The sequence below is a fragment of the Haliaeetus albicilla genome, chromosome 4 (genome assembly GCF_947461875.1).
Source record: "Haliaeetus albicilla chromosome 4, bHalAlb1.1, whole genome shotgun sequence".
Taxonomy (NCBI): Eukaryota; Metazoa; Chordata; class Aves; order Accipitriformes; family Accipitridae; genus Haliaeetus; species Haliaeetus albicilla.
Window position 1 is genome coordinate 2,992,202 of NC_091486.1, and position 26,348 is coordinate 3,018,549.

Consider the following 26,348-nt stretch of genomic DNA (forward strand, 5'->3'; position numbering starts at 1 on the left):
ATAAAACTAACCCTTTCCATCCCTGCTCCCGCACTGAAAAAAAATTGGTTCTGAAAACCTGTTGGAAGTACCATCTTAATGAAAATTTAACTGAAAAAGCATCTATTATTCCCAAAATTCTAGTGTAATGAATGAGGTTTTCTGCTACACACTTAACACCCACATCAAGGATAAGAAATAGCTGTTGTCTTTTTTTCCTCTTGGCAAGTATGCCACCATCATCCATTAAAGAAAGAAACCGTGGTCTCGCGTTGAGAAAAGCCAAAGGCTGGTGGTGGAGCTTTGACCCCAGCACCCAAACCCACAATCCACATCAAACCCAACACTAAATAATAGTTGCAAGCTGACTTTGGCTTTTATCTTCCATGGCCTGCTGCGGTGCCTTTAAAATAGTAGCCCTTCACCTTGGCAATGGCAATTCTTGCTTTAATTTTTTTTTTTTTTTCAGTAAGGCTCAGGCTGCTATTTCAGGAGCTGCACAAACACAAAGGTCTCATCGGTGTGGAGTCTGACAGGGGAAACCTAACAGGATTATGAGACTGAAATTTCATGCAGCTGGGTGTTATGCTTCACTGAGAAAGTAATCTCTACCACTAAAACTGCAGCATCTGGCAGACTGGAAAAGCTTTAAGAAAAGCAAATGTAGTCTGAGGGCTGGACTGTGGGGAGGGGTTTGTGTCTAAAAGAGACACAGTGATATCCCATAGAGACTAAGTGATGACTGGTAGAAAATGTTGGGAGATGAACTTGTCGGAATATATTTCCCCTGGCAGAAACTCAAAATTTTGGTTAGTGGGATGTTTTCAGGTGACACTGCATTGTTTTGGTTGTGAAAAAGCCATGTATGGGTGTATGTGTTGCATCCTGCCAGTACTTAGGTCGATAAGATGTTAGTTGAGTGTGAACAGTAAGAAATACCTGTTCCAGGTGGTAAGCTGTGGGGTCAGCAAAAATCAACCCTGCATTCTTCTGTTCCCCGTGACACCTGCCATGGGCTTTAGGTGCAGCTCTTTTCTTTGGCTGTCCAGATACAGCACTGCATGGCACACAGCATCACAGCAGGAAGATTACATTTTTACAGGGAAAACCTGAGCAAGTTACCCCTTCAAAATAGTTAACTACTTAAAATATTCTCCTTTCAGCACCTGGCAACAGAAAGGGCCCCTTACAGCTGTCCCCAAATCAATGCTTTTTGGGTAGGAGGTTGGGGTTAGCCATTTCTAACATGTGTGGACTGACAAGTTGAGCTTGTCTTTGGTAGAGCTTGTTAGAAACATCTGTAGCACAACTAAAACCTGTTTAAATTTTACATTGGTGAGTAGTGAGATGTTTATAAATGTCAGTAAAGCTGGCTTGTGCAGGTTGCTTCTTGGCATAAAAACCTCTAGGGGGTTTGGTTCGGTTTGGTTTTTTTTTTTTGATAGCTTGGTATCACTTTGTTTTTCCAGTATCATCAGCCCTATGTTGGATTTGTTTGTGTGCCTTTATTGTGGATAGGGTCCACCATGTTGAGGATATCCTGCAATTTTTTTTAGCCTAAGATGTGTAGGGTTGAGCTCCACATGATGAAATGTGTAAATGTTGCATGTCTAAAACCTGATGAAATCTTAAAAAAAGGATAGGAAACCTTAAACCCCATAAATACATAGAAGTTGAAATTGATATATTTAAAATGCTTTTGACTATATAATGTCAGTGCTAAAGGAATGAAGTTATTAGTTCAGCCTGGGAGTCGGGTGGCTGATGGTTGGCTAAGGAGGAATCTAAGTGGACTTTGGGATTAATGTCAAGGGGAATCCCACCCAGAGATGAGCAAAAAGAAATTGATACAAGAAACAATCAAATGATCTAATGAGATTGGCATTGTAAAGCATATATTACCAAGATGTAATAAAAATTGGGAGCCCATTTTGACATGCAGCAGGGGCTGTAATTCTGTGGGGGTCTACAAGGACTTTATTTGGAGGGCTGGTTCCCATCTTGGTCTTTAAAGTCTGAATTGATGCTGCTTTGGGCATTGCCATTGCCAAGGTTTGCACCTTCAGATCATGAGAGTTAACTTATGCTTGCCATTGATTCCGTAATACACATCCTTCTTTTAAGTATATTTTCCATTTCCTTTCCCCCACCTACTTACAGGTATGATAATACCATTTACCAGAATCAGAGTTGAACTTGTTAGTGGTTTCTTGGTGGAAAGAGCAAGTCGTGACGCAGAGTCCTCTCCCCAGCCTTGAATGGGAATACATGGGAGCCTCCAGGCATTAGTGAGACACTTGGGATATAACCTTTGTTGGTTGCTTGAGCCTCTTTAAGGGGGTAAACATGCTCTTGAAAGCTTTGCCCAGCCATTTAGTTCAAACTGGTTTTTTTTGTGGTACTGTGCTGGATTTTGGCTGGCAATAGAGAAGAGGTTCTTGGGTCTCAAAAAAAAAAAATATTAGCTATTACAGCTGCTGCAATCAGGAGGTTCAGCATTGCTTTGGCTGCCTTTGTACTGGGTGGGTTTTGTATGAGCTGGGTTGCTGAAAGCTGTGCTGGGCTGCTTGATGGTTTGCCCAAGAAAGCAGGTAAAGGCTGTGTCTAGTGGTGTTTAAGGGGAGGAAAAGAGCTACGCAGTCAGGATGAATTGTTTTTACAGACACTGAATTCAACTGCTTTGCAGAAATTAAAGCATTTGTTAAGCAACATCTGCCTTCAGCTTGCTGCGCTGCAATGCTGAAAATCAGTAATTCACCTTGAGCTAGAGAAGTTAAGTAAGTGCTGCAAGGCTGTGTGCCCCGGGGGTTATCCTGTTCCTGACCCTCAGCAGGGCCTGGTGTTTCCAGAGGCATCTCTTGAAATGGGATAACAAAATCTCTTCCCTCAAGGCATGTTTGTAAGCCAAAGGTGTACCAAATGCGCAACTGCCAGAGAGAAACTTATTTTAGGACTAAGGGGAGGTTCAGGAGCTCTAAGTCAATATACTGTAGTTAACTGTGCTACTGTAAATTGCATTTATTCAACTTAACTTAAGGATGGGGGGAATTGGGGCTGTGCAGAAACAGTGTGGGCTTCTTCCAGCTTCACATTATCCACAAATAGCTTTTGTGCAGCTAATGAAAGGTTTCAAAGTTGTTTACATTCAAGTAGTTGTTGGTTTCAGGAGTGGAAATTAGAAGCAACTGCATGAAAACCTCCAGAACATGCTGGGACTAAATTAGGGTGGCACAGTGATGGAAAATGTAAAGCTTTCCCAGAGCAGGCAAGGGGAAGGAAGATCTGGGTGTCACAAACTAAACAGGAACCTCCCCAGACTTGTTTTATATTAGGCATTTAATAAAATAATTTGTAACAAATAACCATGGGAGCTCAACAGGTGGAAACCACAGGGAAGATTCATTAGCTACAGGGGGAGTTAAAACAAAATGCTTTAAATACAGCTCAGCTTTTTTTTTTTTTTTTTTTGCTAATAGGACATCAGAGAAAGGAAAAGGGGACAGGGAGCAGACAGCAGTGTCCCAGCACAGGGGATGGCACTGCACGGAAGAGCAGGGCTGGTGACAGCAATTGTACATCACTATCAGACACCTCACAAGTCATCTGAATATTTAAAACATTTATTTATACAAATGTACAGCATTTACAATAGTTAAAAAATGAGAAATTTTAAAGGAATATCACATATATAAATATGGTGCAGCTTAGCATTTATGTGCTTTAAAAAAACCCCAACAGCTCAGCGGGCAGCCCGGGCACATGGACCTGCTGGTGCAGGGAGGATCCTGTGCAGGTTCCCCACTTGCTCTCAGTCACCTTAATTTGCTCTTTTCAGCTCAAGGTCTATAATGCTTGTACCAGAGGTAGCAGCTCAGTTGGACAGTGCTCAGGTCGCTTTTGAAGGGCACAACCGTGGGGGAGAAGGACCAGCACAGCACAAGAACCAGGATTTTCTCCATCTACAGTGATGTCACAGTCACAGCAAACCTGGCGATGCGCTTAGGAGTGGCTCCTGCTCAGGTATTTGCAAAGCACTGGTCTCAGCATAACCATGTAGCTGGCATCTGGATGGTCTAGGTGGGATGCAGCATTCATTTCCAAGCTACTTTTTCTTCTAGGCACATCCACAATTAACACAATTTAACCATCTACCTTAGCTTACAGTGAATCAGCCCCTGAAATACCATTTTTTCCTCCACTGACTGCAAGAGGAGTAGAAGTAACTGCCTTGGTTTAATACCTCTACAATGCTGATAACTGAATTTGATCAGTGGCATCCCAGTCTTTGTAGGTAGAGAGCACTACCAGGTACCCAAAAAAGTCTCTGGTCTGTCCAAGGTCCACCTAAACACAGGATGAAGATCCTATCTGTTAGTGCACAGGACGAGCCAGCGGGCACTGGAGCCCAAGTCATCTCACACTGCAGGCACCATACTTCTAGTGGTCCTGAATCTCCAACAGCTTATGAAGAAATCTGGACATTCCTGCAGCTCAGCCCGTGTGGGTTATTCATATCTAGCTCAGAGTTAACCATACCACAGGTTAGACTTGTTAAATAGCAATGAAACTGCAAAATATATGGAAAATAGGGGGAGGTGATGTACAGAGAAACCAGAAAATGCAGCCAGAAACCTGACTGTGAGCTATCGACCAAGGCAGCCAGCTCAGGTCAGGAGGTAACATCTGCTTCTTGCTGCTGGTTAGGTATCTTACTGACTCCTAAATGCATGTGTTGAACAGCAGCACCCAAAGTGAAAAAGTAAATCCTTAAAATGTCCAGCTGAGCTGCCACCACCAGCGTGTCAGCTCCCCACGAGGTGCTTCTGCTGGCCACATGCAACACAGCCTGAGCCTCGAGCCCACCTTGGTTGAAGAGATAAGCAAGACGTTCGTGTCTAATCCCAGATTTCCCATGTTTCTGCATCGTGCTGGCATTACGACACGTCTTCTCAAAGCGCGTGTCCTGGATCCAGCCCTGCTCCGACATGAGTGCTGCCGAAACGCTCGGCAAACCTGTTCAACCCCGGCCCCAGGAGAGTAGCTGAACCACTGCACAAGGTCCTTCCAGACTTAACTCTTCCATTTCACAGGATAATAATAATAATAAATATTTAAATTGCTGTCAGAGAAGTCGTAACACCCTCCGCCACATTCTCCCACAACCCATAAGTACCTTGCATAGCTCTGCTTAAGTGAGCTTGCAGAGGAGGTGGACGGGCTTTATAAAGACCATAAGGTTAATTTTTTCAGGGTCTCCAGAGATAGGTCTAACTTGCATAAAATAATAATACATTGCAACTGCCCTCTTAATACTAGTGATCTGTGAGCAAGTCACAGAAGAACTGAAAGGACAGCAAAATGCAAGGTTTGTCTGTGAGTGAGGTCAGCCAGCCTTTCCTCAAAAATGTTAGTTCTATATATAAAGTTAAAAATAGGAAAGAAACAGTGTTCAAATTTCAGTTTTCACAATGATGTATATATACATTTTTTTTAAAAACATCACCCAGCAAAACACACCAAGGCTTCCAGCCTGTTTTCCTTCCCCAGAGAAATCATGTGAAACTAAATTGGGAGCAAGTGCTGCTCTTGGTCCTCCTCCTCCTTTGCCTCCAATAAAACTCCCCAGAGTGCAAGCAGAGTTCACTCCAAAGCTCAGATCTGCAGATTTCTCACCATTAACAGTATCCGAGACGGATGCTGGTAGATGAGGGCTTGCCGATACTCTCTAGGAGCCCTTTACAAAGCGTTTGGATTCCAGCATTGGCTTCCTTCATCTGCGCTTCACTGTATAGCTCACTGAAAAAAAGCACTCCAGAGCATAAGCATACTGTAACTTGATAAAGCACAAGTTATCTTGGAGCACGAGTAGCCAAAATAGCTCATTAAAGAACAATTTATGACTATAGTGGGTTTAAAACAAAATAATAAAAATTAATTATAAAAAAGTTTGGTTTAACTTTAAAGCAAGTCCATGACACCCTGCTTTTATTATTGACCTTGCAAAACAAAGTTGATTCTTTTTTAAAAGCGATGCAAAACATTATATATATATTTATGATAATTTATATATTACAGGCTTACCCACTTGCCAAACAACCATTTTGCCTAGCAATATCAGTAATAAGAATCTTTTAAACACTTTAGATCGTACTCAACATACAAAAATAAATATTGCATACATGATTTCCGAGCAAAACAGGTCACCAAAATACAGCTGGAGCTAGTAATAGTCCATACTCCATAGCAGGAGTGCATTAAATAAAATAACAGAAGCTAGCCAGGATTGACTCTGTCTCATACAGTAGGACTGGGTGCCAAAATGTGAAAATACCTAAAGCCCTGAAATGCTGGGAACCTGTTGGCTCAGCAGGCACCAGCATCTCAATCCAGAAGGATTTCAGAGGAAGCATCTGTGTGCGACGCTGACCTGATCCAAGCTGCTCCTGCTTCCTTGACCTCATCCCTTCCAGCGACTGCTGCCTCACTACAGGAGAGGAGATGTGGGGACACTGCAAAGACATACCGACTATATATTATTTACCCTATGTTCTCAAAACAGGTTAATGAGACACCAGAGTTAGCGCAGTAACAAATTACAATGAGAAAGTTTCATATGTGTAAGTGGCAATACTAGCAGCCGGCAGGGATATAGTACTTTTAAATAACGTTTCTTCTTGGAGAAAAGACAGGCATTAAGAAAAGCGTACGCATCAGTCTCAGCCATGGATTCTGGGAACGTTTGGCGTGAGTTTCTTCAGAAAACAGTAGAGAAGCACGTGATGGTTTTACCCCCTTCAACTATGTCTACCTCCCAGGCTCCCGAGTTCGTCATCAACGAAGAATAAGGAGGAAACCCCGTCTTTCAAAGACAACTCCAAAGAACGGAGAGGTTGACCATTCACGCCGATGTTCTCGCCCGGCTCAGCTGTCCGGACCCGCCGCGTGTGGCAGCGTCGCCCAGCGCTGCGACATCAACCCCAGCCAGAGACACGCCGTCGTCAGCAGGACGGGCTGCGACAGCCGCTGTGTTTTGTTGAGGGGGGAGAGGGTTGTGAATACGGCGTCGGTTGTGTTCCGCGGTAGGGGCAGGTTGCAGATGCTTCCTTCGCAGCAGGAGGTGCAGATCTGAAAGAAACCAGGTTGTAACTTGGTTATTTGAAAAACACCGATACCACGGAATAAAGATGTAGGGAAAATAATACAACATTTGCAAAGGAGTACGATGGCCAGTCTGATTTTTTTTTCCCCCCTCCCCCCTCCATTTTTTTTAACTCCATCTACTCAGAAAACAATTTCACCTGTACAGGAACAGTACATTGGCTGGTATCAGGATGACACATCCATTTTGAAGAGGTTATTTTCTTTCCTACCCCAAATGAGTGAACTGATGAAAACCAGTGTTGTTTCAGTGAAGTAGAGCTCACAAGCCAGAAATCAAAAATAATAATAAAAAAATCAGTATTTATTCACCTAGGGGTTTTTTTTGTTTCCTATCACTTGGAGATGATAGGCACCGGAGTGATAGACAATTCCTGTGTCAGCCCATAAGGACACGCAGCTCTGCCTTCTCAGGGCTAGCAAGTGCCGGTTATAGTACGCAGCCAGAGTACGCAGGTTTAGAGCAAGACGACTAACGCACCCGAGGCCAAGAAAGCATAAAATTATGTGTAAAACGGGGATGGGGCTGCAGTGTGCCTGGCAGCTCAGAAAGCTCTTTTATTTTAACCTGTTGGTAAAGTTCAAAAAGGTCAACTATTGACCTTCAGAAAAATCTTTAATAAATAACTGTTTGAGTCAGATATAAAGCATCTCCTCCCAAGGTTTCAGGGCTTCCCCCCCATTTCAGGAAGAAAACCATGATACGGTTTGTGGGCATCAGTTGCAGAGCAGAGGGGACAAAACATGGTGCAGTTCTGCAGGCAGAGCACTCCTCAGCCAGAAGGAAGGGAGTGGTTTGCTCCCCTGAGCTGCTGGCAGGAGAGTTATTTAAAGAGATTATTCTTTTGTTCTGGGAGAGGTTATTCCTTTGTTTCTGGAGCAAATGGAAATGAGCTGGAGCTCATTAAGAAGAGAAACTTCATTTTTGACAATGCTGATTTACCCACTGAACCAGTCAGACTTCTGGCGAAGGCCAGAAGGATTCTGCCCAGTTTTCATATTAAAAAAAAGGAAATTTTTATCCCATACCTTGTATTCTTCATGCTTTACATATGTGCATCCCGTAGACAGACAGTCCTCTAATGGTACGCAGCGTTTGGTGACGGATACACTCTCTCCAGTAACTTTCATCATATGTTGGCTAAAGCAGTATCTTGTACCTACAAAGACAGAAGAAAAATGCGTTTAACTGTCAAATTTGAGTTTTGTGATGGTCTACAAATAGGAAGAAATAGGAAAGAACTCAGATTTTTTTCCAAGCCTTGGGATTTAAAAAAAAAAGGGGGGGGGGGGCTTTTATGTATTGCAATAAATACATGAAATGTCACTAAATACACACCCGTAGCCCAAGCTCTGGCACAAACCTGAGGTTTCAGAGCACTCTGGAACGCAGAGATTTGTTCCCAATACTAATGTGGGCCTCTATATTACAGACAAAGAAATACACACACACACATTGGATAATCAAGTTACAGAGAGAGGTTCAGATAAACACCCCAAATCTTATGCACCGTTAGTTTTATAAAAATTATCTTTAAAAATAGAAAACATTCATGATAGCTGCTTATGTCTGAAGCAAACTTTCATCTGTATAGGTTTAATTTTTTCCTAGCTTCATGCACGACCACTAATTCTGTAGAACAACCTAAAGCGTTACACATTGGAGATGCCTTTCCCTATATCCTAGCAGCTCGTGCAAGCTGTCCTCACTGCTCACACTCTCTCCCACGGCTCCTGCACAGCCCAGAGAAGATCCTTCACACCCTCACTGTCCCTCAGTTTTATCATCTATAAAATAGTGCCAAAATACCGGTAGAACAGTTGGGAGGATTTATGTATTTCACAGTTTCCCAGTCTTTTTGGAAAAAGCACCATGAAGTGGACTGTCCCCCCAGTATTCCCATCGCATCTTCTGCACACTTCTCCTGTGAGCTCCCTTGTCCCCAGGGGAGACCATCCTCTTCCTCCTCCTCCTCCTTTTTGAAGCTAGTCCTCTAGTGACATTTGTAAAACACACAGAAAATTCAAAGCAGGATGACTGACAAATGCTGTGGTTATCCTCAGGCATAAAGGAATTTGGGTTTATTTCATGCTTTAGTCAGCAGAGGGAAGTGGAAGAGTGCTGTTCCCCTTCCTCGCACTCCAAGATGAAAACACTGGATTTTCAACACAGGAAACATGCCATTATATATTTCTTCTCTAAATTATACCTTCTTATTAGTCAACCTTATTATTAATAAAATTGTTGCTTTCACAGGGTGGGGGGGAAGGAGTGTAATTAATTTAAAGCGAGCATTCCTGTTCAGCCCTCGTCTCCGATGGGCAAAGCCCTGCATACTTCTCATGTTTTAGGCATTCGGCAACAGCCGTGCGAGGTTGCCGGCTGAACACGTTATTTGTTAGGCAATAAAACCCCTCCGACATCTGTCATATCTCTGACCTGCTCTTAACTCAAGTGCGATATCCACAGCAAACAGACTTAACTTATCACCAGAGGCTGGAGACGCTCGGTGTCCTGTCTTCCTTCAAACCGGCCAGGGCTGCAACACGCGGTTTTTAATGTGTTTTCCAGGCTCTCCTGCCCTAAGGGTGAAGCTCACAGTTTTACCCTGCACGATGGCTTTGAGGTTCTCCCAAGACCTTGCCTGGAAGTGCCATTCCCCAAGAAATCTGTGCGTGCATCACTGGAGCTTTATTTCTCCTGCAATGACTCTGCAGCGGAGCTCACCCTTGACAGGTAAAGCTCCTAGCACCCCATAACTCTTTTAAGGCTGTTTCATTCTTTCTTCCAAGTGTGTTTTTAGAAAAGATTGTGCAATCATCTTGGAGATACGTATTTTCCCCACGCAGGGGGACCAAGCACGCCTCTCCCCACACACCATCACTGATGGCTATCACCTCCTGCAAGGCAGGGCTGCAGCTGCAAAGTTCACAATAAGCAACAAAATCCACTCACTCAAATCAATATTAACTTTTACACAGCATTCTGCTCTGCCTCTCTTCTCAGAGCAGGCTAAGCATAACGAGGACGGGTGAAAAGGATTGGGCCAGAGACCACTAGGAGAGCCCAGAGCAAAGCAGAGGTAGGGAACATCACCGCATCTAACCCATAACGACTGCTCTGCAGATCAGGAGGCTGCCTGCCAGAGGAATGGAAGAGGAACTCCAAGCTGAGCCCGTGAAGAACACGGGCCCAACACTACAAAAATTTTACCAAAAATAACAGAGAAGTTTAGAGCAATTAAAATAAAACACTGCAGCATGAACGTTGATGCTTCTAAGTAATGTGGTACCCAAGCCAGGCAGCAGTACGGCCACAGGGTAAGGACGGGTCTCGGTGGTATTGTACCAAAAAAGCATGGATTTACGTTGTCTAAATTTTGCAGTTCCAGAGTGTCTTTAAAGGCATTTGAGAGCTAGGCTGATTGTGGTGGAATATTCAGGCTGTCTAGCAACGCATTCCATTACAAAAGCATTTGAAAATGAGATTGTTACTCTATAGGATTATTTGGGGGATTTTCAGGGCTGTCAATTTCCACCGTCCCCCTCCTCTTTTGCATTTTTCCTTCCTCTGGTGGAACTGTCTTGCAAAGATTGCACCATTGCGCTTCAGCTATGAGGTATCTCCAAACATCCATAGACGACAAACCGCCTTGGTCTTGACCTGCCAGGAGCGATGGTGACCTCCAGCAGCATCACCCCACGGCTAAAACGCACGTTCTCCATGGGGTCCACCTCACGGACACCCTCCTATACCCTTAAAGGCAGCCCAAATTGAAGAAACCAGCTACTGAAACCAGAAGTCATGGTGCAGACCAACATCCAGGCTAAACGTAAGCAAACCAGCCCCGCGTGTTGATACCCAGCAAGGCTGGTACATGTCTCCAGTAGGAGAAATTGGACCCATCTGCTTTAAACTGCGTAGGGAAACACTGAATCTGGTATTTCAAAGGGCCCAGAGTCACATGTTGACTTTTGAGAGCCCACTTCCCAAACCATGGCGTCTAACAGCGCTGGAACGTCACTTTGGTGGTCACGGCCATCATCCCCTTCACAGGTTGTCAGCCTGCCCACAGGCTGTCCAAAAATAGAGTACTGGGAGTATTTTGAGGGCCGTGTTTCCATACAAATTAAACCACAAACACAGTTTCTGCTTGAGCTGAAGCTAATAAATATCAGAAAACTAGGTTAATGACAGCAGGAGGCCTGCCTTCTAGGAAATGCTTTTTCTAATCTCTGTTCAAGATGGGGATTCATGTATTCTCCATTATAATTAATTTTGTTATACACAAAATGCAGTTCCCTTCAAGTCCTACATTATAGTTAATGAAAATATTTTGGTTTGCTTGGTCTTAAATAGCATTCTGCCTTAAAAAAAAAAAAACCAGCAGCAGCAGGATGGTTTTCTTGTTTTCTCCCACCACTTAACCCAAGCGAAACAGCAAGGGTTCGGATCATTGCGGCGAGGGAGGCCACACCATAAGCGCACCCCTCTGACTCCCAGAGATAAGGTAATTACCCGAGGAGATAACCCCGGTCCCCAGAGGACGCCTGCAGTCACGCCTCAAACCTCAGCTTGCGTTTCTGTGGCTTCCTTACGTGAACTCAAAATTACATTTGAAAATTAAAGCAACAAAATAAAAAGCTGCCTTAGTTAAAAGCTTTCTGATGCCTCTTAGCTTTATATCCAATGCATGTCCACGCCAACAAAAGCCGTCGGTGATGAAGCATCCCGAAGCAACGGCTGATTTCTGCGGAGTGGGGAGCAATGACGTTATCAGCTTTGCTTCCACTGCGGCAGAACAGGGACAGAGCCTTTAAGCTTTAGTTCCCATCCCCTTTTCCCAATTCCCTGCTCCTCCAAAACACTGTAACTGCTGACTCAGCAGCTACTCCTTGGCAGCCACCGGCACACCGGCTGCACCGGGGGGTGCCTGGTCTCACCCAAAATCCAGCAGCAAGGGGCCGGGGGTCCGTGCCACAGGCAGAGCCGTGCTCCAGCCCCAAGGCACACTGTTTTGGGGCAGTCTGGGCATTAATGCGCCGTGCCTGGCATAAAACGTTATCGGATCCTTCCAGCTTAAGGAGATAAGAAGTCCTCTGTGCTGAAGGTTAAAGATAGACTCGGATTTCTCATGGCTAAAACCCCATCCTTACTTTATGACCGCGCAGTGGGTGTTTGTACCAGCGGGCAGGAGGGCTGGTGACGGTAACTAGCAGCTCTGGTGTGGATGAATGCAGCTGATGAGTTACAGATGCACCAAAGCATGGGTTTTCCCTCCCCTAAACAGCCATTAAGTGCTAACTTTGCTTTCCAGGTTAGCATTTTTTTTGGTCAAGTCACTTCTGCTGGTTGTTACTAAAGGCAAACCTTGGAGTCACGCCTCTCTCCTTACACAGTGATCTACAGGTAGCCATTTAAATACCACCAACTCCTGTCAAAACAGGGAGCGTCTGTGAATATTGGTCTCATCTGATGCCAGCCAGCTTGATCTCTTTTATCGTTGTTGATGTTGTGCCGATTTCAGCTCAAAGCAAATAAATTCTCGGACAGATAACATGCTCTGTCTGACACAGGCTGCAAACGCAGCTGGTTCATCGCCATAGTGCGCGTCACTATCTTTCTCTTTCCAAAATAAATATTTTCTGAGGGCGCTTGTAATGTCCCACAACAGACCTGGATAGACGCTGAACAGGGCTGCCGAGCCCAGAGAAAGCACGGGGGAAGCACAGCATCCCTCTGCCCGCACGTGGTTCCCACACTGGTAAGGACACAGCCCGTGTCCGACCCGACCGAACAGGCTTGGTCAGGGGCTGGGGACAATCTCAACGCCTTGGGAATGTCTCAAAAAGAGAAGTGCTAAGGGAGGGGGAGGTCTGGGGATCTCTCCGATACCTGTGTCTGATATTTGGGTGCCTGTATTCCAAAGCCCTTTCTGAGCCGTTCCCAGCTTCAGACTCCAATGGGGGTTACGAGCCCAAAATACTGAAAACATCTCGATGCCAGCCGAAAAGAGTCAGCCTCGGCCGCCCTGAGGTGCGGGCTTGTGCCATAGGGGAGGGAAGCAAACAAAGCGTGAACCGCTCCCGTACTCAGAGAAACACAACCCTTAATAAACATCAGCCTGATTTAATTTCCAGCTGAGCTAGAGGAGTATGGGGAGTAGATGAAAGTCCTAAACTTCATCCACCGCAAAGAGACAGAAAAGCTTAAAGGATTACTCATATCGCTTACACATCTTTCTTGTTGAGGAGGCTTACAAGTGGGAGCAGCAATCACCAGCATCCGAGTACACTCAAGGAATAATGGGGGCTCAGTGCTGTCCCGCAGCAGGGACAGCGAGCGGTTGTTTTAAGGTGGGTTTAAATTAAACGCTAGCATGCAGCTGGTTACCTCTTGGACAATAGACATCCGGAGCCCATCGGTTGCATTCGTAATTATCTGCTGCCTTTTCGCAGGTGAAACACTTAAATCCATGAGGATACGGCGTGGCTGAAAGGAATAGACAACAAGCAGTTAAAAAGAGCCAATTAATCTGGTTCTACTAAGCTTTTCAGAGGCACGCAGCAACATTTGTTTTCTTTGGACATATCTTTCTACATGTATACCTGTCAACTTCACCAAGTTGGTACTGATTTGTAAAAATCCTACCAGCAATAGCAATGCAGGAAAGGCACATACAGATACAATAAGGACTCAGTTCAGCCGTGTTTACCTAGCAAAAGTGCCCACTGCTGACTTCAAAGGGAGTTAATGTGAGCAAGGAGTACTTACTCTCTTGGTATCAGAGCTCATATCCAATACCGCTACTTTATCAGTGCTGATAACAAAATATCAGATGGATTAAAATACTTCTGGAAACTGTCCCACCGAGGAAACGAGCTACCCCTTTTGAAGGCAGGCTGATGTCCCCAAAGGAAAGGAAAATCAATTTGCTGAACCTCCAGTTTTTAACAGCAGACTCTGTCCTAATTTATCTTGCCAAACGAAGAGCGTGACTTCTTAAGTGGTCTCCTGGCAGGGCTTCTGTCGCACATTCAATACATCTTCAAGATGCTGCCACCTTCTCAGAAGCCAAACGGTGAATGGGTCACATTTATCTCCATGAGTGAAGTAAGCTGAACCTCTGCAGCCCCACAGGCCACATATCTCACCTCTCCCTCCTCTTCGCCTCCTCCCCTTGCCCACCGGCTCTGGGCCAGACCCTGTTCGGGTACGAGAGATGAAGCAAGAGGCATTTGCTGCTTGTTTCCCCAGGCTCCTCTGGGTAAGGACCAGCAAGTCACCTGGGAGCATCTCTGGTGGGACTGGTGCTGCCCTCAAGGAACAGCTTGGGGTAGGACAACACGACAGCCCTAATTAAATTCACGCTTCTCACCCTGGACCTCTAGCAGGTCATGGTTACGGCATAAACCAGGAATTTCAACTTGCTTGTACAGTACATAAACTTTTCAGCCAAATTCAGAAAGGCTGTGAGTTCTTACTGGGAGCAGGTGGCAGGCACAGATCTCTCCTAGAATTAAATAAGTTTGTGTCTGACAAAGTGAACAGACTAGTGGAAGGAGAGTCCACGGAAGGTTTGAAGATGCATAACGTTGCTATAGCATTGCTTCAAGGAGTTACTGAAATAAAGCCAGGAGCGGTTAGTGCCACAGCTGCAAATGGTCGCGTTTGGCCCTTGCTCACAGCTATCGATGTGCTCAGGCAAACCGCATGGCTTGGTCTCATAGCCAGAAATATTATTGAGGAGCAGAAAAGAGCAAACAAAAAGCCCCTGACACACTCCGCAACTGCCTGTAACACTATCACTCCTTTAATCCCTTTGGGCAGCGACGGTCTGGTGTAACATCAACTAGTTTTATGAGTAGCGGGGATGTTTATTTAATCTTTGCTCAGCTCTCAGCTCAAACCCTGACATTTCTGCTGCCTGAACACGCACTCGCCCTCGTCCTTACCCCCGCCCCTGGCTTTGCAGCCCGTGCGAAGGTGGCTTACTGGAAGGGTGGAGGTAGACGATGTCCTTCGCGGTGAAGTCCCTGGGCTGCGCGGCGGGCAGGCAGCCGGCCAGCAGGCTGAGCAGCAGCACCCACGCCGGCGTGGGCTGCGAGGCCATCGCCGGCCAAGGACGTACTCATGCGGCGGCCGAAAAAAATCACCTGGGTAATAGCAGAGAACAAAGGGTGAGCGGAGGAAACCCCCTCCCCGAGGAGCCTGGCCGTCGCCTCGGCCCCCAGCAAACCCAACCTCGCCAAAACCGTGATGCTCCCGTGACCCCGCAAGCTGCCCTCCCGTCTGGGCAGGCAGCGGTGTGGTTTCTTTGGCTTGGCTTCAGTGACATCCCTGGCGGTGCCTGGGAAAAAGATTCGGGCAAACCCTCTCCCGGCCAGAGATCTGCAAATAGGAGCCGAGGGGAAGGGCAGTCGGGTTTGTCACTGTTTACAATTTAATCGGTCAGCGACTGGTTTGCAAATACCTCAGTAGGACGTTGATAAAGTCATCGGAGGCTGCACCGCGACAGATTTAACTGCTTCTTTTAGAGAATACTGGAAAATTGCAGAATTAGACCAGAAACGGAAACGGGGTAGCTGGAGACCCATTGGGACGGCTGGGGGAGCAGCGATGGGTCTCCCACACGCACACTCCAACACAGGCTCGCACCCTTCAAAAAATGCACCTTTTTGGCAAACCAGAAGGTCCACGCTACTTTCCACCTATCTCAGGAAAGGCAAGGAGCTCCAGCTGCTGCAGGCTGTCTGTACCTTCAGCTGGCTGCTGTTAACATAAAGTGATTATTGCATTTTCCTCATCCGTGCTCCAAAGGGTCTTACTCCCCCTGTGATGCTGTTGACAAACAACGTAGTATATTTTTCCCCACGTCCCTGAACGAAGGGAACTAATTTAAGCAGAAACAAATACCCTCTGCTGTACCACCTGTGAAGCCGTCCCAAACCCAGCAGCTTTCAGAAGCATCCCAATCCTTGTACACAAGCTATGGGGAGCCCTCCAGGAACAGACAACCCCTAATACATCATTAAATACACAGCTCATATTATTACAATTCCTTAAAAATGATGAAAACATGCCTCAAAAACGGAGCAGGACGGGAAAGGCCCGAGAGGACACGGCTGCAGCACCAGGCAGGAGCTGCTGGCGCCCGTCCAGAACACACAGGGTTGGCATTTTTTTCCACCCAGACTGACCAAGAGATCTGCAGTACCCAGATATTTCCTAAGCAACTTTGAAAGCACGGTAGCTATTATTTAATAAATCAATTTTTTGTTTTTTTCAGGAAAGATGTTCCAGGGGCAGGGATGTAACCTTCCACCTCTGGCTCCAAATATTTGTCTCGCAGCAGAGACCCACACAGGACTAACAGTGCGGTGGCCATCGGGGGGTCTGTTGTTATCCTTGGCTCTTATTTGAAAACAGCCCTTTTATTAAAGCCGTGAAATCCATAAAAATAGAGAAACAGATAACACATAGCTTGGTGCATTAAACTTTGTTGCGTTAATCTTACAAAGAGGGAAATGCCAATTTCCATTGGGTTTACTCCACAGATGCGTATCAGCCAGGGGAAAATGAAATCCTGATTAGAAGCAGAAAGGAAATAAAACAAGCCTCTCCCAGCCACGTGAAAGATAAAAGAAATAGGACCAGTGGCTCTCCGTGGGGTCTGGAGGAAGAGCCCCCGGCAAAGCCAGCCGGAGCCCATCTCGGCGAGGGAGCCAGGTACACGCGTGGATTCGGGACTATTCACATTTTTGAGATCCTCATGGCTAAATACACGCTGACCTGGAGCTGAGCCGGCCAAATGCCAATGCTGTCCCGATGGTCCTGAGCTGAGGACAACGGGAGCCATCAGCTGAACAAGCAACGGCACCAGGTAGACACGGTCCACTCTGGAAGAGCTTGCTTTCGGGGCACGTATCTATACCTAACGCACATCACACGCCATGCTCAGCACGAGAAAACAAGATATATTTGGAGTCCTGAGCTGAGTCTCTCCATTCCTACCCAAGAGGAGACCTGTCCATCACCACACACACCATCAGCCTCTCTGCTCACTGCTTGACCAGAGGTGCTCAGAGGCAACTGGGTTGTCACGTGTGGAAATTGCTTTATATTCATACCATTGAGATAATGAAAGTTTGGAGGAGAGAGGGATTTTTTGGATTTTTTTTTTTTTTATCCCAAACAAAACAAGGCAGTTTTAACAAGCCCCATTATTCATTTCAAGAAATCAGCAATCTGCAGTGAAACTCTGTCAGCTCACAGGGTCTCAGCAGCAATCCTGCGTTGCAGTACAAAAAACTCAGGACCCCCGCCCCAAAGGCAGGAGCTCTTCATAGCTCAAGGCAAACTCTCAGCCACAAGTCATGATTAACATATGTTATCAAACAAGAACATAAGGGACAAATAGCAATATTTTAAGTTAAAACGTAGCAAGATTAAAACAATGGCAAGAATTCCTCCCAGGTATAATAAGAAAATAATTTGTTGGGATTTCTCAGCATAGTCACAAAAAGCACTTATACTTACAGTACTGTTCAAAGTCTTCCAGTTGAGGACACCAGTTTTCCCTCTATCGTATACGCTCCCTTTTATGGGACCAATTGCTTATTCAGCCAATCTCCAAATGTCTGTACATAACTGTCAATACTTGCCTAGTCGTCAGATTCAGAAGGCAAGTGGCTGTTAGTCCTGCCTGAAAGGGTGGCAGAAATCCTCCAGCTGCACGCTAAAAATACTCACATCGTGCCTCTTGTCATTACAAGTAGCTTAATTGCCAACGCCACTTCTAATGAGTTGCAAGAACCACAAATGAATATATAGAATTCACTTCCCCACCTCTATTTTATATGCTTGAAACAGATTTAATTATAGGTAAGGAATTAAAATAAAATAAATGAATTTTTAAAAGCTGTGTGTTACAAAATAATCCTGAGCAGACCAGGGGTTTTGAACCATGGCAGTTGCTGAAGTAGAAAGTACTAATTGAACAAACCACCTGCCACCACTACAGTCACTGCTCTTCACAGCAAGCGTGTTCTACCTGGTTGTTTCATAGACACATAGGTAGTATAAAAATAGATACTTCTCTGGACATAGAAGTACCTACTGTCAGAAACTTGAATGCTCCATATTTCACAAATATTTTGAGTATGCACACGTGGGTACACATAGTTCTGTCTTTCACAGGGGGGAAAATACATGTACAAATATACTGCATCCGATTGAGAAAATATTCGTGGATATTTAAGGTAATACTGGTATTTCACAGAGAGTGGAATATCAACACCTGTTTTCAATAAAATCAAACATATTCAATAATTACTGTTCAGCACGCTCATTCTCTCTGTTTTTACAGCCACGCATAAAAATAAAATGTAATTACTTTTTTGTTTTTAAAGGAAGGCGACATATATATGGATGCACTGTTTTAAAAACTGCAGACGTTTGACAAAAAATTGTTTTCAGTTCACTTTTTTCCCAAAATCATCCAAAATGATATTTTTCTGCAAACATGGCTTCTCTTCATGAAGCCTATAAGCCCTAAGAAGCTTCATCAAGGGCATGAAGGCTTTTTCTTTTGCTCACAAGCCCCTTTTAGTTCATGGCTTTCAGCCAAAACCGCCAAATGTTGTACAACAATATTTTTTTAAACGGTTATCGCTGACATATTGGCTAGCACGGGGCTAAACCTCTGCTCGCAGAACAGACTTGTTCTCCAGCGTACGGGCACACATTTTTTCCTTCTGAATTAACTCGGCTCCTTTCCAGGCGTAGTAGCCTCTCGCGCATAGCAGAGTGCATGCACCAACCTAATAGAAAATGGCATGGCCCACTCTGAATTTGATACCGGATTGCAGTTAGGGGAAATAGTCACATGGTATTTAGATCATACAGTCTGTTTATAAAAGGTCTTGGGCGCTGACACAGAAATCCTAGTTAACTCAATCTTTCCAGCTTCACCAGCACCTTTCAGACGGAAAGGCATCCCCATCCCCGCTCTGCAGCAGGATTACTTCTTCCTGCCCTTTGCCCTGACACGGCGCTATGGAAATTAACCATTAAATTCCCTAAGCAGCAGCCCAATTGCCCATTTGTCAGGTCTCATTAGGGTGGCGATGTCTTGTCCTCGCTGTCACCAGTGCTGGGGACAATGGAAGGTCCCCGTTCTCCAAGGAAGGACCGGGAAGCCCTCGAGCAGAGGCGCTGACGAACGTCAGACCTCCGGTTCCGGGGGAGACGCGTTGTTGGAGACGACAGTTATTTGTGAGGATGTATTTGTCCCTCCTGTCCCTCTCGCAAGCTCAGTAGACACCTGCTAGCTGACCTTGACTGAAGGCCACAAGCTGCAAGGTTGCAGCAAACGTTGCAGCGTTTCGAGAGCAAAAAGAAGTCGGACACCAAATCTTCCCATACAAACACTTGGCCAAAGAAGGCACGGAGGAATTCCTGGTTTGTGGGCATTTCTGTGCTTCTCCTCCTCGTGCGAGTACGGCACGTGCTGTGGTGTTCAGTACCCTTCTACCTCCCTCCTTCCCGCAGGAGATGAAGCATCGCCCTGCTCTCCTTGGCCATCTGATGCAGATGGAGGGTGCCCAGTCTCAGAGGAGGTGGATGATTCTGCTGACATCTCAGCTCCACCTTCCTCGTACATCTCCTCCTCGCTGCCTGGGCCCCGTCTCCAGGTTTTATAGTTGACTACCTCATTTCATCTTGAAGACTTTTCTCTTGTCTCTACACTCGGAAGAGCCTCCACCTCAGAGCACCCTAAAGCAACACTTCCTTCAGATAAATAAAATAGCAAAAGCAAATAAAAGCTTCCTTTCAGTAGGCAGCAGACATATCAGCCCTAAAGGACCAAGCACAGCGTGCCAAAGCAGCAACACCTGTAAGAAACTGCAGAAACCACAGCACAAGTAATTTGCTCTAGCAAATTCCACTGTGCAAGGTCAGCTGGACCATCCTTCTACTATGTTATGATGTTTATTCATCAGTGATAAACCAAGTCAAAGGAGCTACAACCAGTACAACAATGCTGAAAGGCCTTTTCGTGGACGCAAAGTCTACCCAACAGTAGTTCCTCCTTATGCACGTCACCAATGTGACTTGCCGAACCACTGCAAGAGTTAATTCACTGTTCTTTACGTTTCCTCCTGCCTTTCTTCCAGTCTACATAAAGCTGCTACTGAAACTAATATCAGTATTCATTCGCATCTCTCTACAGCTTCAAAAACTAAACCCCAAGTCTCTGTCTCCATCATGTCATCACTGTCCAAAGACAAACCCAAACTGCAATGGAAGCTTTCCCATCTACCAGCTGTGCAGGATCCTGGAGAGCAATCCCAGAGACTATTTGCAGCTTTGCCAGCTCTAATTGCATTTTTTTCGCCTCCATCCCTATCCTGCTGAATTATTAACCTCCTTTTTTTGGTCTCTCTGTTTATTTCCTGCCTTTTGGTTCCTACCAAAGACATCAGAAAAGTTTTGAACAAAAACTGGAATTAGTTTGAATTGCCTTCAAATCCAGCTTCTTTCCACTTGCCATTTAAAGAATTTTCTTTGTGGTTTGGCCCTGGGAATGGTTAAATATATGTTACCCTCCCGATAACATGGGATGTAGCAAAGCACACGCAACTTCTACCTAAGGAACCTGTAGGAGCTTTTGCAAAGGGGTTCACTACCTCTCCTCAATTACAGTAAGCAAGAGTAATTAAACAATCAAACACAATTAGTGCACAGATTACTCCCAGAAATGTGGACGATCTAATCGCCTTGCTGCTAATTACAAAGCCTGTAGTTCATTGAGCTAAAAGCCCACGTCCTGGGGAAGTGAAGGGGGGTACAATATGTTCTCTCTCACACCATCTTCCCTTGGATGCAATTTAATACTTAACAAGATGTGATTTCAAGATTATTTTAGAAGTAGCACATTGCTTCTATTTTCAACCTGTATTACTGATATTTTCAGTCCTACTAGTGAAAGCTTAACTTTTCTTAGGTCCTGTACAAACCCCTCATCTTCTAATGAGTTGTAGCAAAATGCCACTTCTATTCATGCATCCCCAGAGGATAGTTTGGCTTTAGGTAAACACAGAGGAGAGATGAAACAGATATATTTCACTCGAGTATTTCAGATACTTAGTATTTGACAGAAAAAAAAAAGTTAGCTTAAAAATCAGGCAGGCTATGATGTTCATATGAGAATATATAATTTATGCAAACTAATTGCCAAACTGAGGAGGTGAGATACTCGAAGTTAGACATAATTCATTCCCATTTCACTCCACCATACATAGCACACAGTGGTGCAGGGACACCACTAGTTTTTTTTAAATTACACATAATATTCAAGACTGTGACTATGAACACTTCTGAATTAGCAGCAAGATGGACACAGATGACCTAATAAATCATTTCATGACCTATCCCCCAGGTTTTTGCGTGGCATGCAATAGAGGCAGCCCTGAACTCAACAGGATGCGTAAGATCAGGATTCGGCTCAGTTTGGGGATTTTGGAAGCCAGCGCTTGCCCTTCCCGTGTCCCACAGCACATGGGCTGACCTCAACGTGCGGGGAGCCCCCAAGACAGCCCGGCTCCGTGCAGACAGCGGTTAAGGAAACCATGCGTGAGCACAGAAATCCTGGGATTTTCCTGCTAATAAGAAGCAAAAAACCCCCCAGTTGTTGAGTTCCAGCAGCCAAGCCCCTCTGCAAAAGGGAGGAGGGGGGTTAAATTATTTCCTAAATAAACATTTAAGTTCACTGGGGCAACTGAAGGGTCTCCTCTGTCCAAGGCAGGGATGCTGTTTCTGTGGACCACATGTTCCATATGGCTCCTTTCTGCTCCTCGTGAAAGTCTTGTAGGAAAAGGGGGTGCAAGGCTTCGTGCAGCTGGCCCCAGGGTGCCCAGGGAAGGGGGTTTCGGGGCAGGGAGGCTGCGACTGCCGGTCCAGGGTTGGTGGCCGGACCACAAAACAGCACTGGCAGTGGGCAGGGTGGTAATGCTCTCCTAGGGAAAAGTCAAATGAGGTCCCGAGCCTCTGCAGCAAGTTAAATTTGGGTGAGGCTCGGTATGGCAACAGCAACTGGGATCATCCTGGACCATCTTTCCTATTTACATTTAACCCAGTATGCAAGAGCATTCCAACTAAAACACAGGGAAGCACTGACGATACGACTGTGCAATGCATCTGCTAGGAAAAAGGGAAAAATACTGCAGCATGTTACCAAATAAAATGTAGCCAAAGAGTAAGAGGTGCCAAAGAGACAAGTGAAATCAAACAAAATGGGAGAACATATCCCATGCTTATGAGGAGATAGCTGGCAAATGATCTACTCTGCAACCAAGACATGAAACTCTTCAATAAAATAGTTTTCTAGTCTATGTACCGAGCTGGCATATAGATAAACAGCAGTTTTAAAAGAATAAGATGATCCTGGTGAGCTTTTAAAGTTACATTTTTATTAAGTCTAGAAAATTGGGACAGTCTAGAGATCAGGAAGATCATCAGCACAAACTCACTATTTCTAAAGGATTAAAGGAATGACTGCTTAACCTAAGGTCAGTCCTGGTTAAACTCACAGAACAGTTTATTTGTGCTTCAGCAACAAGCATTTCAAGTTGTAAAAATTTGCAAAAAAGCGTTTGGTGGGATTTTGTGGAAAATAGGTCTGTAAACAAACCCGTCATTTTCAAATGGGCAGGATTACGGCTCTGGCTGTGAAAGGAGACTGTTACACAGAATAATTGGGGAGAGACCAAAGCAGAGAGCCAAAGCACCAAACCCTTCTGATTACAAAAATGTGTTCTACCCAATTAACCAAGCATGCTCGGGCCAAATTAAAAAAACAGCTTAGTGCCATCTCAAAATATAATTGGTGAAAAGGACATCTTCAAATGAAAATACTTCCCCCCAAGGCTAAGTTCAGCATTTTTGTACCAAAAGTATCGCCAACAAGAAACTTCTTGTATTAAACACCGCAGAAGACGTTAAAGAGTGAGCCAAAATGCTTGTCTGTCATGCAACAAACTGTGCTTTAATAAAACCATACATCAATCTGCACCATTGTGTCCTCGCTCTGCTGATGCCTTCCCCCTCGGCTCTCCAGAGCGATTTGTGACAGTTCTTCTCGGACATCACCCCGCACATTTGACATGCTAGATTAGGCACCGAGTCACAGACGGCTCAGCATCGACCCAAAGCAAGCTTTGTGGAAGTTCAGAGATCAGCCCCGAAAACACGATATTGTGGAAACGAGATTTTATTATTATGAACTAATTCAAAACTTGAGCTTTTCCCTCATAGAAGAGAAATGAGGGCTTTTTCACCAAAATCAGCGTAAGCAGGATCGGGCTATTACTATTCCTCATGATAGGCGAGATATTAATGAACTCCCTTGCTTTTGCCCATTCATGCTGTAGTGCCATGGTTTTTTCCCCAATTTAACATATTTATGTAGTAGTTAATGAACACCAGGTGGTATTGTTCCAACCCCAGACCCACATAGATTAGGCTGCAGAAGGGCTCTGTTCCCCTGGCAGTTCACCCGGAGTTCATGCCATTTTTTATTTCCCGACCCACACGTGAATTCCTGTTGGCACAAGGCATCAAAAATACTGGCAAGCTACAAAGGGAGGGGACACGTTTGAGGACAACACGGCCGCTTTTGCTCATTTCCAAAGAGCGTGTCTCAAACCGGGCTGCAGAAGATGCCGCACTGATGTCAGCGGCTAACCCTCAGGGAAATAATTGGGAACGGGCTGACCGTTCCCAACTATACGCTTTCGGCACCTACATAAAGTTTAATGAACAACGACCCGAGCCTTGCACAACGATCCTTTAGATAAGTATCTCATTCTTTTTTTTCTCTTGATAGAAAAAAGTAGCTCATGTTTGTGCGTGTCCACATCTAGCCGAGTCAGAGGTGGTATCCAAAACCAGTTTTGTGCATCAAAATAAATCAGACCTTTCTCTTGCGCTATTTTGTTATTTGTACTGCCACCCTTTGCTCCACAACGACTGCAACAGACTTTGTAGGAAATCTCTCTTTGCAGAAATTTCCATAATCAGTTACATTAAAAGACCAAAATTAATCTGATTACTTTTTTTCTATCCTGTGATACTGAAATTCAAATACTTTGCTCATAAAGCTTTACTCAAAGTTATTCTGCTGCCATCCCTCTGATTTTAATGCATATTTTATTTGGTATAAACATTAGAAAAGCTACATATCATTAAAGTCATGTAAAAGAAACCCAAATTAGAGCTGACCAATTAGTGTTCTTTCAGCTGTCTAGTTAATCCATGGAGTAAACAAACACCACCATCATTAATTCATTCAGATTTTCAATAGCTTTTCCAGAAAAACAAAACCCAGCATAACCCAAACAAACAACCTCCCGCTATGCTTCATGAGACTTTCAAGTGTTATTTGAATTCAATGGCCAATTAATTATTTGGCCTCCCAGAAAAAGCCATCTAATTCCTTTATTTTTCTAACTTGTTTGTGGAGGGAAAAAAAAAAAAAAAAAGGCCAATTAAAAGAAAATCATCATCTCCACTATGACGGGAAGCTATAAAACGCCATCCTCATTTTAGCCACTACTCCTGTGACCGTTTCAAGCTTCCAACACCGCACCGATGGGTTTCAGCAGAGGTTTCAGAGATGGAGACCTCAGTGAGCTCCCTGGTACTTGTCTGCATATATGTGGCCTGTGAAGCCGAGCAGCAATATATACGTGCCTTCCTACAGAAAGTTCTTCACCCTTTGCTTGTACAGAAAGCTCCTCTGCAACGGTCACCCACCCTTGTTAATGCCCCTACAGACGGACAAAACGCTCGCCCCGCGACCTGTCTCAAACAGAGTCTGCCAGAGCAGCGCAGTCTGCAGCCATGCACTGAATAGCTGAATTAATGCTAGTTTTAATTCATCTTTCTGAATCTAAAGTGATCTGAACCACTTTGCTATTCGGAATTTGGAGGCAACTGCTTATAAAGCAAATTAACTGTAGACAGAAAAACTCCCGGATTAAAGCAGAGACATACTCATTTCCCCCTTGTACCAGTTTCCTTGTGCGTTTAATTTTTCATTTGGTTTTCATACAAGCTCTGCACCCTCCCTACATTTCACTTACAGCTAATCACTGTCAATCATTCCTCCATTTTACTGTGTAGAAATCGGGCATAACGCAATATTCTCATTAAAAATACTGTTGTTATATGACACAGTTAAACGCAAAAACTTTCCCATGATCGTTGTCTACTAGCATGTCATAAAGCTAATGCATGTATTTATATTTATTCTTTTTTAGTAGCGGGAAATCAAGATACTGCACAGAGGTAAACAGTGTTGCACTAGAATCCCTGCAAGCACAAAACCAGGCAGGCAGGCTCTCATGCTCCTGGATTTCTACAAAACCAGACCTATTCATTTGTAAGCAATGTCATAAATTTTTTTGTTGGTGGTGGTTTTTGCTGCTGTTTTGGGCTTTTTGTTTTGTTTTGTGGTTGTTTATTTTTTTTCTTCCAATTGTTACTTTAACCCACCAGAAATAATTACCTGGAGCTCATCGGTTATTTACTGCGTCGATTCATGGTTAGCTTCAAATAACAGTGCACAAGGATAGAAAAAGTGAAACTTGCCTGAAACTGCGGTGCCTGGCTAGCTGGTATTTTCCCAAAATAACAAAATTATATTCATGCCTTCATTTCATCTCATGGCAAAAATAATGCCTACATGAATAAAGGTACCTAAAAAAGGGCTAAGAGGAAGAGGAGGGGCAGGAAGACTTTGTGGGCTCGATCCTGAGAGTCATGGGACCATCACCCGGCGCCCATCGTAACAGGTAAACCCTGGTTCTGGTAATAAAACCAGAACAAACAAAAATCAGGAGAGCGAAGCACACTAAAGCGAGATCCTGGGAGCCAGGACAGAGGGTTGGACATTGCCCGAGATCAGCAGAGGAGAGGAGCAGGAGCCAAGGCGTGAAAAGATTGACTTGTCCAGGATGGCGAGAAAACCACATTCACTGAACAATTTTACTACCACGTCTCTTTATGCTTCACCCCATAAGAAAATGAGGAAAACGCAGAATCTAGTGGGTCTGCTGTCCCACCTCTGTGGCCCTGCTCGCCCAGAGGCACACCTGTACAAACCAGTACGGGTCTCGCTTGACTTGCTTCACTGGGCTAAACTGGA

General features: G+C 44.8%; 1 protein-coding gene across 1 annotated transcript in view; it reads right to left on the minus strand.

The window, feature by feature from the left end:
* Positions 1–3,583: 3,583 nt before the first annotated feature.
* LYPD6 (LY6/PLAUR domain containing 6) overlaps positions 3,584–26,348 on the minus strand; it is a 38,354-nt gene continuing 15,589 nt past the window's right edge. The window contains exons 2-5 of the mRNA XM_069780719.1: positions 15,134–15,294; positions 13,532–13,630; positions 8,167–8,297; positions 3,584–7,104 (exon numbers count right to left, since the gene is read on the minus strand). Of these exons, the coding sequence (XP_069636820.1) occupies positions 6,901–7,104; positions 8,167–8,297; positions 13,532–13,630; positions 15,134–15,251 (552 nt within the window). The 5' untranslated portion in view covers positions 15,252–15,294 and the 3' untranslated portion in view covers positions 3,584–6,900. The remainder of the gene's footprint in view (positions 7,105–8,166; positions 8,298–13,531; positions 13,631–15,133; positions 15,295–26,348) is intronic.